This window comes from Pipra filicauda, unplaced genomic scaffold, assembly GCF_003945595.2.
Source record: "Pipra filicauda isolate LSUMZ 115617 unplaced genomic scaffold, ASM394559v2 scaffold101_size5749837_pilon, whole genome shotgun sequence".
Lineage (NCBI taxonomy): Eukaryota > Metazoa > Chordata > Aves > Passeriformes > Pipridae > Pipra > Pipra filicauda.
Genome location: NW_024103452.1, coordinates 252,809 through 268,805, shown reverse-complemented (window position 1 = coordinate 268,805; position 15,997 = coordinate 252,809). Strand labels below are relative to the sequence as shown.

Below are 15,997 nucleotides of genomic sequence, written 5' to 3'. Positions count from 1 at the left end.
ACAAGCCATGTTTTACAGACTTTGACTATTCTCATTGCTCTTTATCGACCCAGCTCAGATCAAGATCTCACTGATGCTGAGTACAGTGAAAGGATAATCTTGATGTGTCTCACAGACTGTGCCTCTACTCATACATCTCAGGATACGATTTTGGCTTCTTCACAAAACTCACACTGTTAACTCACGTTCACCTTGTGATCTACTATAATCCTTAGATTCATGCTGCTGAACTGCAAAGGACCCAGTCACTTCCTAGGGTGTATTTACATTACTGATTTTTCATGTCCCAATGAAATTGTCCTTTCTCCCAAATCACATTCCCTTCCCACCTCCCCCTTCCCTGCCCCAGACTGAACCTCCACCATTATTAGATCACTTAAAACACAGACTTGCCTTTATATCGGTGTCCCCCATTTTAGTGTCCTCCACAAATATAATAACCAAACTGCCCAACCAAAGTACAATCGTACCAAACAAGAATGATCCACTTTATCCCAGTCTGTCACATTCACTTTGGAGAGATTTCAATTCCTTTGCAGCATGAAGAAAAATGGACAACTGGGTTTTCCAGTCCAGTTAACTCTTTGCAAAAAGTCTCATACAGGACTGATTTTCAATCAGTTCTGCTATTCATAGAATCATAGAATCAATCGAGTTGGAAAAGACCTCCAAGATCATCAAGTTCAATCCTTGATCCACTACCACCGTGGTTACTAGACCATGGCACTAAGTGCCACATCCAGTCTCATCTTATAAACCTCCACGGACAGTGAATCCATCACCTCCCTGGGCAGCCCATTCCAATGTCTGATTAATCTCTCTGTAAAAAATTTCAACTGATTTTTGCATTGTTTGACTGGATGAAGCCAATGCTGAAGGTTCACCCCACAAGTACTTTAGGTCATAGTAGATGTATAGGTAACACATCTGAATACTTTCTGTTTAAGCCTGTTTTTAATTAATATTTGTCACCCAAACCTCACCACGCTGCACAGAATTGCATGTAGTTTTTTACGAGTTTTCATTTTGGCATGAAGGTTTTAAAAGAATATTCAGCCATCTATTTCCAAAGACAAAATTAGGGAGGAAAGAAAGAATTTACTCACATAAGAAAGAATTCCAACTATTTAACTGAGAGTCTCTAAGTACTTCCTTTATTTTTTCCAGAATAGAAATCTTGTACATCCCTCCCCTTTTAAGAAAGTCACCTCAAATTTGGCCAAGCAGTAAGTACTTGAAAATTCCTGCCCAAAAAGGTTTAATAGAGATTCAGAGCTTAACAACAAAGTTCTCTGGACTTCTTGTATTCAAGGAACATACTTTCCCCTTCTTTCCCCCTTGGTAAACCAAATACCATGCATCACCTGAGGGGAATCTGCTCTTTCCTACAAGCCATGTGTCTGAGAAGAGATATCCCTGCTACTTCTGCAAAAAAAGCTGTATGGTGTCTGATCTTGGAACAGAGACTGGGAGATCTCCCAAGCTAGCCTTTGGTCAAAGGGAAAAGGGAAAGGACGTCAAAAGGAAAGAATATCTCATCTCTCTCTCTCTCTAGTCAAAGGGAAAGAATATTTCATTAGATGGGGAAAGGTGGAGGATTTTTTGTAGTCATCATTGCATCACATGCAAGGAATAGATGGAGAGACCCTGAATAAAAGGAAACATTCTGCAGAGAAAAGGGAGTAGAAAGATGGCCACCACACCTCTGTGAATTAGGCCCATTATTCCCAACTCAGCATCTCTCTGCTTCTAGAAGTAGTTGGGAAACTACTGGCATCTTCCTGCACTGATGGCTCCCAGAGGGCTACTGCTGCCATTTGTGGCAACACAGCTGCCAACAACCATGCTGACAGATGTCAGTGATGAGAATCTACCACTTCCACTCTTGCCCCAATGTTCAGAGGGAAACACACATACGCAACTGCACTTTTTTTCTTCCTCCAGTTCTGCTTTCTGAAGACTATAGAAAACCCATTTATTCCATTCCTCTCCTAATTGGACTGCAAAAGAAAGACAGGAAACATGAAAGCTAAAGCTGCTGCACAGCCTTATTACCAGTCCTGACGCTGGATTATTGGCTGATTTTGGCAGTGACCATTTTTGCCAACAGTGTTTGCTTAGCAGGTCCACACCCTATGGCCCAACCTATTACAAAAGTTGAAGTGCATACAGCAGACGAGCAGGGGTTTCCTGCAAGCCAAAGGGCAGTGCTGGAGAAAGGAAAAAATAAACATCTGAAAGTGGCAACTAATCTACTGGAGGAAGTTGATCCTCACCAGTATATGCATGACAAGAATGAGGCCTTACAGCCATGTCCAAAAAAGAAATAGTTTAGGAAGCAGTCAGACATCATGCTGAAGAGTGCAACACAAGTAGATGTAAGCCCACAGTGAAAGAAAAATCTAAGAGTGGACAAGAAGGTGAGAAACGGATCATATACTGAGCAAGCCACATAAAACAAAGTATTGAATTTCTAGTCATTAAGTGATGACATTGATCCCGTGCAGTGAGGCAGGCAGTGACCTTCCAAGAGGAAGCATGCAGCTGAGGACATGGTCATCTTAATGGAAGGATATTTGAAAACTTCAGCATTTGAGAAAAACAGAGGCAAGATGGAACCCGAGGGAAACAGGAAGGGAACATGAGGAACAGGAAAAACTAGAAAAAGAAAGGCTGGAAGAAATGTTTGAGCCAGCATCACTGAGGAGACAGGAAGGAGCATAGGCTGAATAAAGCAGAGTCAGTACAAAGGTTGCATGCCCAAGCAACCTCAGATGTCAGAGACATCACAAGACCTCTAGCACCTCCATAGGTCTTTAAAATTCAGTGTACAGAAGATAAATTTCATCACCAAAACAGGCAGTTTCTTAACACTCTCCGCCTAAACCTGCCTCTGGGTTTTTACACAGTTACTGCCATCTCATTGTCACTAAGGTGCCCAACAGCCTCATCTTTCTTTTCAGTGTGCTTAACCATCTGCATGAATTCAGTTAATGATTTCCATAATAAGGCTGCTGCAGGCATAATATGTATTAATATCAGATTATTAAAGGGAAACAAGTGAATGGGAGAAACTGAGGCCGTGAGCTTAAACAACTTTCCTGATACAAGAAAGGATATTAAATACGAAGATGCAAATCAGAAACTCCCAACTCGAAACAGGAGTTCTTTGTTCTGGATTAAGGCCCTAAAGTATGGACTCAAGTACCAAGAAATAAATGGGAGTGCTTCCATGGCCTTCAGAAGACTCTGGAGAAGGATGGAAAAGCAAAGGTCAACAAAGCAATCACAAGTGGCTGCAATAAACAGAAAGGAGAACACAGTTTACCGGAGAAATATGGCCTGTGTAATTCAGAAGGCAGGATTTAGCTCCAGTGTCCTCAGAGAGTGAGCCGATTTGTCAGATATAAATATCAAATATAGCTACTATTCTTAACGCCAGCATCCCAACCATGTACTCAGGGCATTTATAGGCGAAAAAGCTTGCATTTAACTTCAGTGCTTTTCCCCCCTCTAAAATAAATATTTTGTTAACTGAAACCTCTGTGTAAACCTTTCAACAAAATGTCTCTAGGTGTTAATTCTCTTTAATTGAACACTAATTAGATTAGAATTCAGTCAAATTAGTAACCAGGTCAAGTGGTTTCTCTTACTTACTATACTTAGTGAAATGTTCACATTAAAATAATTTTTCTGTTCTGGATACACATTACAACATGGAACTTTGCTACAGGAAAAACACCAAAGCTATAAAAAGCTAAATTTAAAGAAGCATCTGTTGAACTAGTTTTTTTAGTTTCCCACCCTCCCTGGCCTTCTTTCCCTGACCAGGCAGAAGTTTTACCAGGGAGACAGTGAGAACAAACAGAAATCTCACCTTCAAAATGACTAAGTTAAAGGTCTCGCATTTTAATTGCATATCTTGGAACAACATTTTTGGCCCAACTTCAAAGCCTGCAATTACCCAGGTGTTTAAAGGATTGTTACGCATCAACAGCCATTTACCAAAGCATTAATTACTATAAGTCTCTAAAACTTTCCTCGGCTGAACCTTTTTGTTTACTTTTCTTCAAAGACAAGTTGACATAATAGTCTAGACTGCCTAGCAGCAGTTTCTCAAAAGGGAATTTTGCACAGAAGTGTGGAATCTACATTTTAATTAACGCTCTTTCTAAATACTCCTCTGCCCGCCTCAGGATCAGAATCTTTAGTTTGCACTGACATCAACTTTCTGTAAAAATTATCCTGTGTATAGCAAGCTAGCAAAATTATTCCACTATCCACTATCGAAGGACAAATAAATCTACTCGCAACTGACTCAGTCTTAAGAGAGTTAAACAGAACTCCACTTAGATAAAACTTTGAAATCGCAGCCTTTTCAAACCTCTACATCCACCATCTTGCAGTAGATGTAATTCCTACTTCGAGTTTAAAAGTACTACTTACAGAATGAACTTTATGTGGAGCTCCCACAGGATGAGGTATTGCCAAGAGATGCAATACAAAACCTTAACAACTAAATGACCAGTAGTCCAAAGATTCAAATGTACCATACAAAATTTAATTAATCAGTGCTCCTTTGTACAGAGACCCATGGGCAGGGAAATGCCAGCCCCTGGAATGAGCTGCCATGGAAAGCAAAGGCAGTCTCTACTGGAAAACAAAGGCAGTCTCTATTGTTTTATGAGAAGTAAGGCTCAGTTTAACTATCTTGAAAAAGTTATGCCATCTGTGGGCCAGAGGACCAGGAGAGACATGCACATCCTATAAGAGCTTCTTAGAAACCAGGAAGGAAATACAAAGAAATGTCAACTTACAAATGAAGTTCCTTCCAAGGTGGAATAGAAGACCATCAGCTGGGCACTAATTTGCAAGGATTGCCAGCCAGCAGAGGAAAAAGCACAGAATGGAGATGCTGGGAGACACTCTGGAGGGGGTTCTGCAATTCAGGACACAGAGAGGAAAGCCATTCTGGATGTATCCAGACATGGGGACACACAAGAAGGGATAGATACGCTCAACCTCACATCTCCACTTCTCTCTCTGAAAAGAGTTGCCCTGGGCTGAAAAGGCTGCCCTGTATCACTGCATGTCTCATCCTGGCTGCAAAATCTGCAAAGGCAGGGGGTTAAGTCTTCCAGACTCACTGGAAGAGTAGCAGGGTGAAACATAGGTTTTAAGGCTGAATGTGGCAAAGACTGGAAAAATCAGAGCCTAGACCTACAGGATGTGGTCTCCCTACACCAAGACTATGGGAAGTTCACCCTACGGGTCTGTGATAATCCCCAGAAAAGCCAATACAGATATTTGAATGCAAAGGTGTCCCCCTATTTCCAGCTTAAGGTCTTGAGCTCCACAGGTCTGAGGAATGAACATTTTACCAACAGGAGCAGTGAAAAAAAGAAAAAATCATCCTAAGTCACAGGGATAGGAGATATATTTCTTTTTTTTTAACTACAATTCTGTAAGAAAAAGGGGTATTTTAGCAGTACTGAAGGCTACAGTACTTCAGAGTTTCATCCAGAATAACTTTGACTTTCAAACTACTCTAAACCAACCAGCCCAAACCACAACAAATCACACACCCACAGTGGAAGCTGAATTGAGATGTGGGCAGACACTTCTCTATAGCATCATGGAAACAGCTCTATCATATACAAATATATACACACTGTATACAAATCTGACCCCAACTTGAAACAGATTGATGCTATCTTTGTCATTTGTATTACACAACCCATTCCAAAACCCAGTTGAGGACGGTTATTTATTTTCTAAGCTATAAACACTGCCGTTGAATCAATCTGCCCTTTAGGTTAGAAGCTCGGACCACATTTGTATAAATATCCTGTTGCAAAGAGGAAGACTTTATTACCACTATAACTGGCAGCTAAAAGCCAATGAGTGCCTTAACCCTTTAGGAATTGTGTTCAGTAGAAGAACATGGTCCCCAGGCAGTCGCTCTGCAGGGCTCACTTTTGTCCACACGTGTCTTATCATGTAGGAGGAATCTTTCTGACCATCATGTCCTCATATTTCATTCTGGGTGCAAACGAAACTGTTTAATAAACTTTGACCATTAAGGTACCGTATCTTCCTTTGATCACTAACATAGGCCACTGTGTTTTTCATAGATCAGTTGTTTGGACAGTGTGGGAGTGTTCTGAGGTCTGCATTAGCAGGATATTTACACTTGAAAACATACTGATGATCCAAACCAAGGACTAACATCTTTGATCAACCATAAACTGCCTTCCCTAGTCCTGACCTGACACCTCTCTGGGTGAGAACAAGGAAGTTTCAAGAACAAAACTGTTTAAATAATGAGCTGTTTTCAGGGACAAACTCATTTCTTCCCTTCCCTTGTAAAGGTCTCACTTACACAGCAAGTGAGACTTCTGAGACCACTCCCAAGTGGTATCAGAAATCACAGAGGGCTTTGCTGATTCTTCCACAAAATCCGTGCTACACTTTAGAATCAAGGCAAGCTGCAGGGCTTAGCTGTGCATTGGTACTGCATAAGGTTCTTGTCTGTGTAGCTCTTGCCTGATGAAACTAAACAGTCTGTCAGATATGGCCACGGTGGGACAAGCACCTGGAAGCTGATACCACTTGTCCTCCTAAATTGGTGCTTTGGCAAACGTCCCTGTTTTCTGCATATTTCGAAGGGGAAAAAAAAAAGAAAAAAAAAAGAGAGAAGAAAAAAATCCCACCCTAGTGTTCAAACAGCCTAGTCTCTTAAAACTCTGGGCGGTCAGAAGCTGAAGGGCAGCAACATCCGGCAGATGTATCGCCTGTTCCCTCTCCCAGCGTCAGCCCCTACAGCCCACAGCCTGTTTCAAAACCCAGAGTCATCCCCCTCAGAGCAAACCAGATGTCACCTCAGCCCTATTTGGTGAAGCCTCTTTTCCACACAATCCAAAATGCTCACCACTGATGGCTGGCCACAAGCTTGACCCATCCTGAGGATTTCATTAATCTCTTTGCATCATCCCACTGACAACTCCAGCAGCTTGTGTTATGACAAAATGTGGCCGTTAACTGCGGTTTGGTTAGAGAACAAAAGCCTAGTTTCTAGGCACTATTTTTCTTACCTTACAAAAGCATGGAAGGAATGGGGAGATGAAAATATTACTGACACAAGTGAGTCACTATTAAAAATGTTTTCTTTTTTAAGAGAGAATGTACTTAGACCACACTGTCCTCAATGTGAGTTTCACTGCCTGGAGTCCTCACAAGTATTTTTTTCTTATTTCTGATGTCTTTGAATGAGGAGAGGGTCAAATTTCTACCCAGAGGTTTTATGCTATTTCAATCACCATTGATCTCTGATTGTTCATGTTCTCTCTGCTTACACTCCTGTCTAGGAGACAGTCTCGAATGGGCCCATGGTCCTTGCTTTTAGCTTTTTCTACAAGTGGCAAAAATCAGTTTGATAATTCAGCAACTGGTAGAAATTTTAGCCTCAGGCTTGGTTCTGTTTTTAGCCATCAAGGAACAGCCTCACAATTCCGTGCAGCAGCGCACATCTGGGCTAGAGTCACACGCTCATGCTTTTACTGTCCAGATGAGCTTTTTTTTCCCCTTTGCTCAAGTAATACTGAATTAAGCCACTTCATTACACTTAACTGGAGCCAAGGGATACTTCCAGGCTCTGAGCATTGGTGAAGATTTGTATTTACTAAAGCTTTCTCTTATCTCCTGCCCTGCCAAACTTTTTTCTTCGAGAGAAGCAGGCAGGTTTCCTTTTTTTTACAGATATGTTCCCCCAGAGGTGCCTGCTGCCTTTCTCTTGTAGACTGCTGGTTTAAATCCATACATGCAAGCTGCCCAATTAAAAATTATTTGCACCCAAAAGTATTTTAGTAGCTACCAATAACCACCTCAGACAACTGTTAACCTCATAAAATCCAAGATTAACATGGTGTCTTTGAACTTTCTCTGAAGACTGCAGATGTTCACTGAACAGGCACCTTCTGCAGCCTTTAGAGATGAATTTTCCTGACCAGAAGGAATATTTGTAAGCAGAAAAAGATGAAAAAAGGCACTACATCAACTCCTCTGTCTCACCTGCTATTCACCAGCTAGACTTCAAGATCCGTACAGACTCTTCCTTATGCAATAAAATGTCATAAAATGTCAGGAAATATCAGGCTCTTATTCAAAACCATTAGCCCAAAGGAAGCATGACACAACTTTTTTAGTAGAGTTTTTTCAAGTTAAAGGCAGCTGTTATTTTCTGGCTCAGAAGATGTCTGCTAAAATTCAATGGAAGACTTACAAATATTTAGCAAGTTCCTTCAAAAACCAGTGCACTCTTTTTCTTATAATTTAACCTTCCAGTGTTCTGAACAGGAAAAGAAAACATTGCATTCCAAATTAATCCACTGAGACAAAAGGGGGAGAAAAAAGCATTTGGGACTTCCCCCCCCCCCCCCCCCAGTAAAAGCAAGTAAGTGAATTGATGATCAAAACCCAAAACGACTCAGAAGAATATAGTTCCTTAAGGCACACCAGAAGAATCTGAGGCATTTTTCCTCTCCATGCAGAGATATTAGTGAACAGCTAAATACCACTTTTTAGTATTTGTTTTCAAGAATGTTTACAGGCCAAAGTCCACGCAGGACACCAATGAGGGTGAACATCTGAATCTATAGCAGCAGTAGCCTATGGAGTCAGACCTCAACTGACCATAACACTGAGCAATAAGCAGCTTCTACTATCTCATTTTAACTGTCTTTTAACACCTACATATATTTAACATAAAAGGGGTTATTTATATGTATATATATATATGCATATATATACAGAGAATACAAACCTATGCATGTATTTATACAGAAGCACATACATTTCCATATGTGCTTTTATATTTTACCTGTAAATGAAAGAGTCCTTTAAGCTGAAAGGAAAAAAGGGTAGAAAAGGGCATGTCCTTTTTACAGCTGCAAAACTCTCTGAGCCATATCTTGCCCACCTCTGTGCGGATGATGTGACAATTCCCACAGACTCATCTGAAGCACAAGTTGCTTTAGCCAAACATCTCCCTCCTTCCCCCCAGTAAAAATAAATAAATAAAGAAGAAAAAGAAACAAAAAGGGAGCCTTGAGGGACTGGATGAGTCAGAGGTTAGTAATGAACTACAGACACTCATCCCTCGGTCAGTGGTTCACGCCTAGCCCATGTCAGGAGGGACAGTGAATTGCTGGCAGTCTGGATCTGGAGGAAGCCACTTTATGATTCCCAGTCCCAACAGTGGGATCCCCTCAGCATGGCCGCCAGCAACGGCAGAAGGAACATGACGGAAGGGAATTGAAAGACCCAAAATACTTGTCAGTTTTGGACAGAGACCACCCTGGTGGTTCCCACCCAAGCTGCTGCCTCTACTCTGTCCGTAGGCAAGTCTCTAGCACCCAGTGATGTCCAGCACATGCAGGTGCCAAAGTGCCCAGTGCCAAAGGATGCACATCACAGCTTCACAGAGCAATCTGATTTTGGCATGCTTCTGGTATGGTATGTTAAACAAAGACACAAGGTTGCAGCATCACTGCTGCACACAGTCATTTTCAGAACAGAGTTTGTAAACTTGTTAGGAATGGGGTCTATTAGGGGCCGTATCCTGTACTTTATTCTCTTTCTTGCAATGTCTTACTTGCTTGCTCAGTTTACTCTGAAAAAAATGTTATATAAACATAAAAGTTGACAGTTCTCCTACTCTGTGCCCTGCTTTGGTGACCGCCACAGAGCAGAGTATCAATTGCTTCCACAGACACTTGGCAGAGGTTTTCCTCCAGCTCCAGAGGTGGGATCTCTGTTTATGGAATCTAAAGCAGACCAACACTGGCCATTTTTTATTCAATGTGGCTCTAAATGAACAATACAGCTAACATCTACGAAATCTGCATGACCGTCTGGAGTTCCATCAGCTCTTGATGTAACAAGTGGGCATTGATGTTAACATCCTAAGCAGCAAGAACGTTACTCCTGGAGGCACTCCAGCAATTTGCAACTCGAAGCACAAAGGGAAGCACAACACTGATCTTTTAAAACTCACAACTTCTTCCCCATCACCTATTCACCCAAGTATTTCTCTCCATTTCCCCAGAAGCCACACTCCTCATAGAACAATCACAAGCTATTTAATCTTGCCTTCACAACTGCCAATCATGAAAGGCTCATGGTGCCCCAAATGGTACCAATGGAAAGGTTGGAGAAAGAAGGAGCAGAAAGGAAAACATCCATGAAACCTTCACAGAGAAAACAAATGGAGCTTTTTTTTAGCACTGCTGATTTCTCTTTTTTTTATGCCTGCAGCAGAGGAACAGTTACAGTACTGACAAGTAATGAAACCCTTTTGTACCACTGCATTAATCTGACATTTAATTGACCATGTATTTCCATCTTTTAGCCTTACATGATTCCTCCACCTGAAACATTACAGGTTTTAAATTAATCACTCCATTTACACTTGTTTGGATTTTTTGTGTCCAAGTTTCTACTGTGCCTCTCTCACTTTTGCCTCTCTCAACGCCACTGAAAGTCAAGGAGTGATTTTCTACCTGCATATACAAAATGCATGCTGAATTTTCTTCTGCTTTATTTACTTTAATTTAAGTCCAGCTGCGAGCAGGTCAAGTTTGAACTAATTACCAGTATTTTTCAAACAGGCTATGCTTTTTATGCTGGTAGGATTAAGTTGAAAGGCGGAATGTGTATTTCAGTACACAACTGCAATGCCAGCATTGGTTTAAAAATCTACTGCTCCTCGTCAGATTCTTTCTCTATTTAAAGACAACACAAAGGTTGCAGCTAAGTCGCACCCCAGGCTAAAATACTGTGGACTTTCCCTGGCTGGGGTCCGTTTGCACTCTACCATGCCCATTTCCCATAAGGAAAGGACCATGCAATAACATAACCCTGTTAACATTAACAAACCTGATATTTATTTTCAGTCCTCTCAACATTAGTGCAAAGCTCAGCCTTCTCCAGGACAGCAGCTGGTGGCACAGAGCAAGGCCCTCCTGCATACCTGTTCTGATGTTCCTGCAGCACTTGGTAGATGCTGATAAGGAAGGTTTGGTTTTTAAAGCTTCCTAAAACGCAGTCCTTGTAGATTCGAAACTCAGCGGCTGTGACGGCCTCCCCCTCAGGAATCTGAGACAAATTAAATTTGAATTCCTTGTGGTGCCGCTGGTGAGGTGTGAACTCCTTGTCGTACTCAACTGCAGATGGGAAAAGGAAAGGAAAGGAAAAAAAGGAACCATGACTAAAATTTAACAACAAAAGGTTTCCACATGCTGCCACCAAGAATCTTATTTTTTTCTCCAAAGATAGCCTTGGCAAGTGCCAGGAAAGCTTATGCAATTAAAGCCCTAAAAATACAGTACTAAGAGAAGATGAATGTTCCTCTTCTCTAGCCAATTCCTTTAGGTTTTTTTATTTTTTAGAGAAAAGCCAGCTTTGACAGGTGAAATATGACCGTGAATTTTGCCCGTGTAAAACTCTGAAGCTGTGACCGCCCCCAGCATTTTCCACCTGCAGATCTCCACATTCTTTACAGCATTTCCGTAAGTCTCACAGCCCTCTTCCAACAGAGGAGGTAAGTACTTCCATTTTGTTTTAGCACATAAAGGCACAGACTAAACCATAGCACCAGGTCAACCAATACCTTAACTGCCCTAAAATGTGCTGTTTTCTGGCTCCCTGAAAAGCCAGAAATAGCCACTGGACCACCTTGTGGGTGAATACGAGCAACATGACATTTATTTTTAAGGGTTAAAGCTAACCAGAGCTCCCCTTCCTTTTGCAGAAGCTTATTTGAGAATGAGAGAGCTAATGAGTGACCCCTTTTGGTTTCTGGTCTTAGACTTCCTCAGGTACATTCTCAGCTATAGGATTTAAGACGGACGTAAAACAGAATCCCTTCTTTATGCCTCAGGATTTGTGTTTTCTCTTTTTGAGGTTCCCTTTAAAAACTCTGCTCCTAGTTCCACTCTCATATTACTTGATTACATCTTGGTTATTCTGACTTTGATTAATTGTTTGTTATTTTTTCTAATTTTCTATTAGAAATTGCTTAAAACGTTAACATATTATTAAAACATACAAAATTGCATCCAAAAAACTGTTCCCACTAGTGCAATTGAAGGCATATATGTCAGTGACGAATAACTCACCATTATATTATCAATAGGAACATGAGTACATTCAGAGGCAGCAAGGGAAGAAGAAATCCCTTTTCATGTTTGTCTTTGTGGTCACTTTTTGTTGTTCCCCCCAACTTCATACATCAAATTGCAAAGGCATCCATGAGCCTACCCTCACAACATCCCCATGAGGTAAGCAGCAATCTCTGTTTTACAGCTGGGATACTGAGTCACCAGGAGAGTGACTTGTCCAAGGGCAGGTGGCAGAGGCTTGCAGCGGAGCCAGGAACGACAGCCAATGTGCTTGAGGTTCATCACTTTACCCACAGGTTACCTCCCTGGAGAGCAGACATCTCCCAGCTGCTGGAAAGAGCCTGTGGAGACTTTCCTCTACCTTTCTCAAGTGCCTGTTCCTCCTCATTCCTCAGTCCCTGTTTTGTCTGTCCTCTCCCTTTCTTTTGGCAGCCCTTTCATGTGAGCTGCCTCATCTGGCTGGGTCCACATCCTGGCTCCCTGCAAGACAGTTAGTCACATCCTTCTCTTTGAAGCTCGCCTGGAAATCTTTTCACCTCTGCATGACTGCTGCTTAGCATTCTCTGGGACACCACACTTGGAGATGGTGTGTTAAGGGCTCCCACAAGGCAAACAGGCAAATCCTCAAACTGCTGCCAGACTCAGATGCCTCTGCCAATTTTGCCAGTCTTGCACTGCATCTGTCTGAGCAGCTTAGATGCCAAACAACTCACAAATGCAGGTGATTGGACCCTGTAGCTTCCAGAAAAGAGGTGGTGACACCCAGCATCTCGTCAGAGATTGCACCGAGGCAAATGATGGCACCACTCAATTCCAGTGCCACCTAGGAATTATCCCTCTGCCTATCAGTTATGGGTGATCTGGGCTTCCCTTTGAAGCACCCACCCCTGCTTTTAATAGGGAACAACTCTGGCAACACCAGACTGGTTGTTGTCACTTGCACGTACATCCTCCAAGAAGGGGCCTGAGCTGCCTGGTTATTCCCCATCCTGAGGAGAGTCCCACGGGGTGCATCTCCCAAAAGAGAGTAGCCACATACTTTGAGAAACTTGCAAGCATCCAACCAACGAGAAACTGCATTTGGCTGCTTGCGGCAGAATGACATGCCCAACTTGGCCTGTTTACTTGCTGCTAAAAGACGAGAGGATGTAATTAATGGTGAGGGAATGTCTAAATCCACGGGTTTGCAGAGGCACACATATGAAGCAACAGTTCTCAATTTAGAACTTGCTACATCCTCACTTACGAGTGCAATGACCAGCTGAAACCCTCATCCCCTCCCATGCTGTCACGGGGATGAGTTGACCTGCGGGCGAGGTGCAGCAAGGCAGCTTTTCCCCAGGCTCGCAGATGAGGATGATAAAGGAGTAGCAGGAAGAGCAAGGGGAAGGACACAACCAGAGTAAGCAACCGAACTCCATCAGGGCGCCAGAAAACTAAAGTTACACCAGAGACAGCAAAGGAATAGTCGATGCTTCCTGTCAGCTATTGCCCCACATCAAGACGCAATGTGGCCTCTCCAAGTGCAGAGAAGGGAGAGCCTGGAGCCGTCCCACACAGCACAAGGTTCAAAAGGAGCCCAAACATCACTGGTTTTTTGTTCCTTTCTCACCTCAAGTCAGCTACAGTGACCTAATTTCCACTCATCTCCACTAAAAAATACAGAGTTTAAAAGTGATATAACCGAACTCTAGTCCTTTAAATCAGTATTTTCCCATACTCCTCGTCTAAAAAGTCAAACACAAGCCACAGAGGAAGAAAAACCCACCAAAACATCTACCATAGAGCATGACAAATAGCAGCAGGTATGATGCTTGACTCCAATTGCCCTTTCCCAGTTTATAACTTGCCTGATATATTTACAATAGTATTTTCCTGTTTTTTAAAACTTTCTTCCTTTATCCCTGCCCTTGTCCGAATATGCCACACAATCACAGAAGCTGACTAAACTGATTACAGGGGAAACATTCTGACTGATTTCGTTATCAGGCTTGGCAGAATAAACAACCTGAAATGCACAAACAAGGAAACCTTTTTTTAATCCTTCAGATGAAGCAATTCAGCTTTTTCTGTAATAAGAAAAGCACATTCAGAAAGAAATACTGTTAAACTGATGGTGTCGTCCTCCACTGTGATCCGTCCAGCAGCAGCCCAACAACATCATAGGATGGAAAAAAGACTACATTAAGCATGTATGAAGCAAGTATAAAAGTTTAACGAGTTGGAAAGTTTTTCTGGCTATGTATCTTCCCATGATACAATGGAGGGTGGGGTTTTTTTTCTTTGTGGGAGTGGTGAGATATTTAAGTTCTATATACTCATTGTCACACCATCAAGTTAATAATCAACTGTTTTCATTCAGCAAGACAGCTTAAAAATATAAAATGCCAACAGTTCTTCTCTGGGAGTTGTTTTGCTCCCTGGAAACTGTCCATTTTTAACAAAGAAGTCAAGTTTTACAACAGTAAAATTTGGAAAGGCAAGATTCAAGATGCTGGTTCCCAGGATTACCCAGTCTGTATTGCTATCGCGTTACAATGCATCATATGACCTGATATTCAAAATACAGACAGAATACACGAAAATACAGGGCAACAGCAAAAAGCAGAAATCATTTCTCAAGCTGCTTTCCAATCATTATTTTTTCCACATAAATTCTTTCAGGTCAATCTGACCAGTGACATGTGAAATCCAAAACTAATTTCCATCTGAAGGTGGACATATGCATGTCCCAACTGCACAAAGCTCTTGCAGGGAGAATCAGGCAGCTCACAGCTGGGTCAGGTTGGAAGGAAGCAGCCTCTCCCCACAGCGCTGGTTGGAATGTCAGGACCAAGCCAGGCAAAACAAGGGTTTGTAGGGTCATGACACAAACTATAGCCATATAAAACTCATGTTCATGATTTGACTACATTATCCTGAACATTACTATTCATTTGCTGGAATAAGTCCTTGGAGACTACAAAACCAGGTATGCATGTATCAGGGGGAGTTCAGAAAGGAAATATCAAACAGATTTTAGCCCATCATGGGTGTATGTGGTTTGAGCCAAAGGGACTGTCCACTCCACCATGCAGGTCTCTGCCCCCATCCTGGCTGGGGCTGCAGCTGCTCCTTTGCTTGCGATGCAAAGGAGGTGTGAGCTGTGGACACCAGGAGTACTCACCCCTGAGTTTTCATTACAGCTTATTTCTGAGCAGAGTGGGTGAATGTGCAGAAACAGTTAACAGAAAAGCCTGCCAGTAGCTCTTTACATTCTCCTTAACAAATATTTTTAAATATTATACAAACACAGCACTATTGTTGAGCAGTTAAAAATGCAAGAATGGCAAAATTAGGGTTACTGTGGTTTTGAATTTTGTGTATTCTAATTCTAACCCAGTGTTGCAATAGCCAATTTCAGCACAAAATGTCCTTGGTTTAAAAATAACATGCTGCTTACAATGCTTGTTACTTTAAAAACACTGCACAGAAAAAAAAATTAATTAAGAAATTAACACATCTATTTTGGTAACTATACCATTCTACTGCCATTTGACTATGTTGCACACACCTTGGACCAAAGGAAATGTAAGCCTAATGACAGTCATGAAAATAAACTCTTCTTCTGCATAGGAATTTTCAGCATTTCTTTTAGGATCTAAAGTAAATTGGTATGCAGAAATAACAGGTCAACAGCCTTTCCTGTGGAAACACAATTTTCACTCAGAACAGCAGCACCGTCATGATACTTGGTGATTTTCTCCAGTTCTCAGCTGTTAAGAAAAGTGTTAAGTCAGGTGCTCACATGAGAGTCAAAATGGTGGCTTAAGAAAGTC

The 15,997-nt window shown here is 41.8% G+C and overlaps 1 protein-coding gene across 1 annotated transcript in view; it reads right to left on the bottom strand.

Annotated features, from left to right (window-relative positions):
• Positions 1-15,997, bottom strand: part of BMP6 (bone morphogenetic protein 6) — an 87,732-nt gene that overhangs the window by 14,460 nt on the left and 57,275 nt on the right. Inside the window, exon 2 of the mRNA XM_027745051.2 lies at positions 11,030-11,222. Coding sequence (XP_027600852.1) covers positions 11,030-11,222 — 193 coding nt within the window. The remainder of the gene's footprint in view (positions 1-11,029; positions 11,223-15,997) is intronic.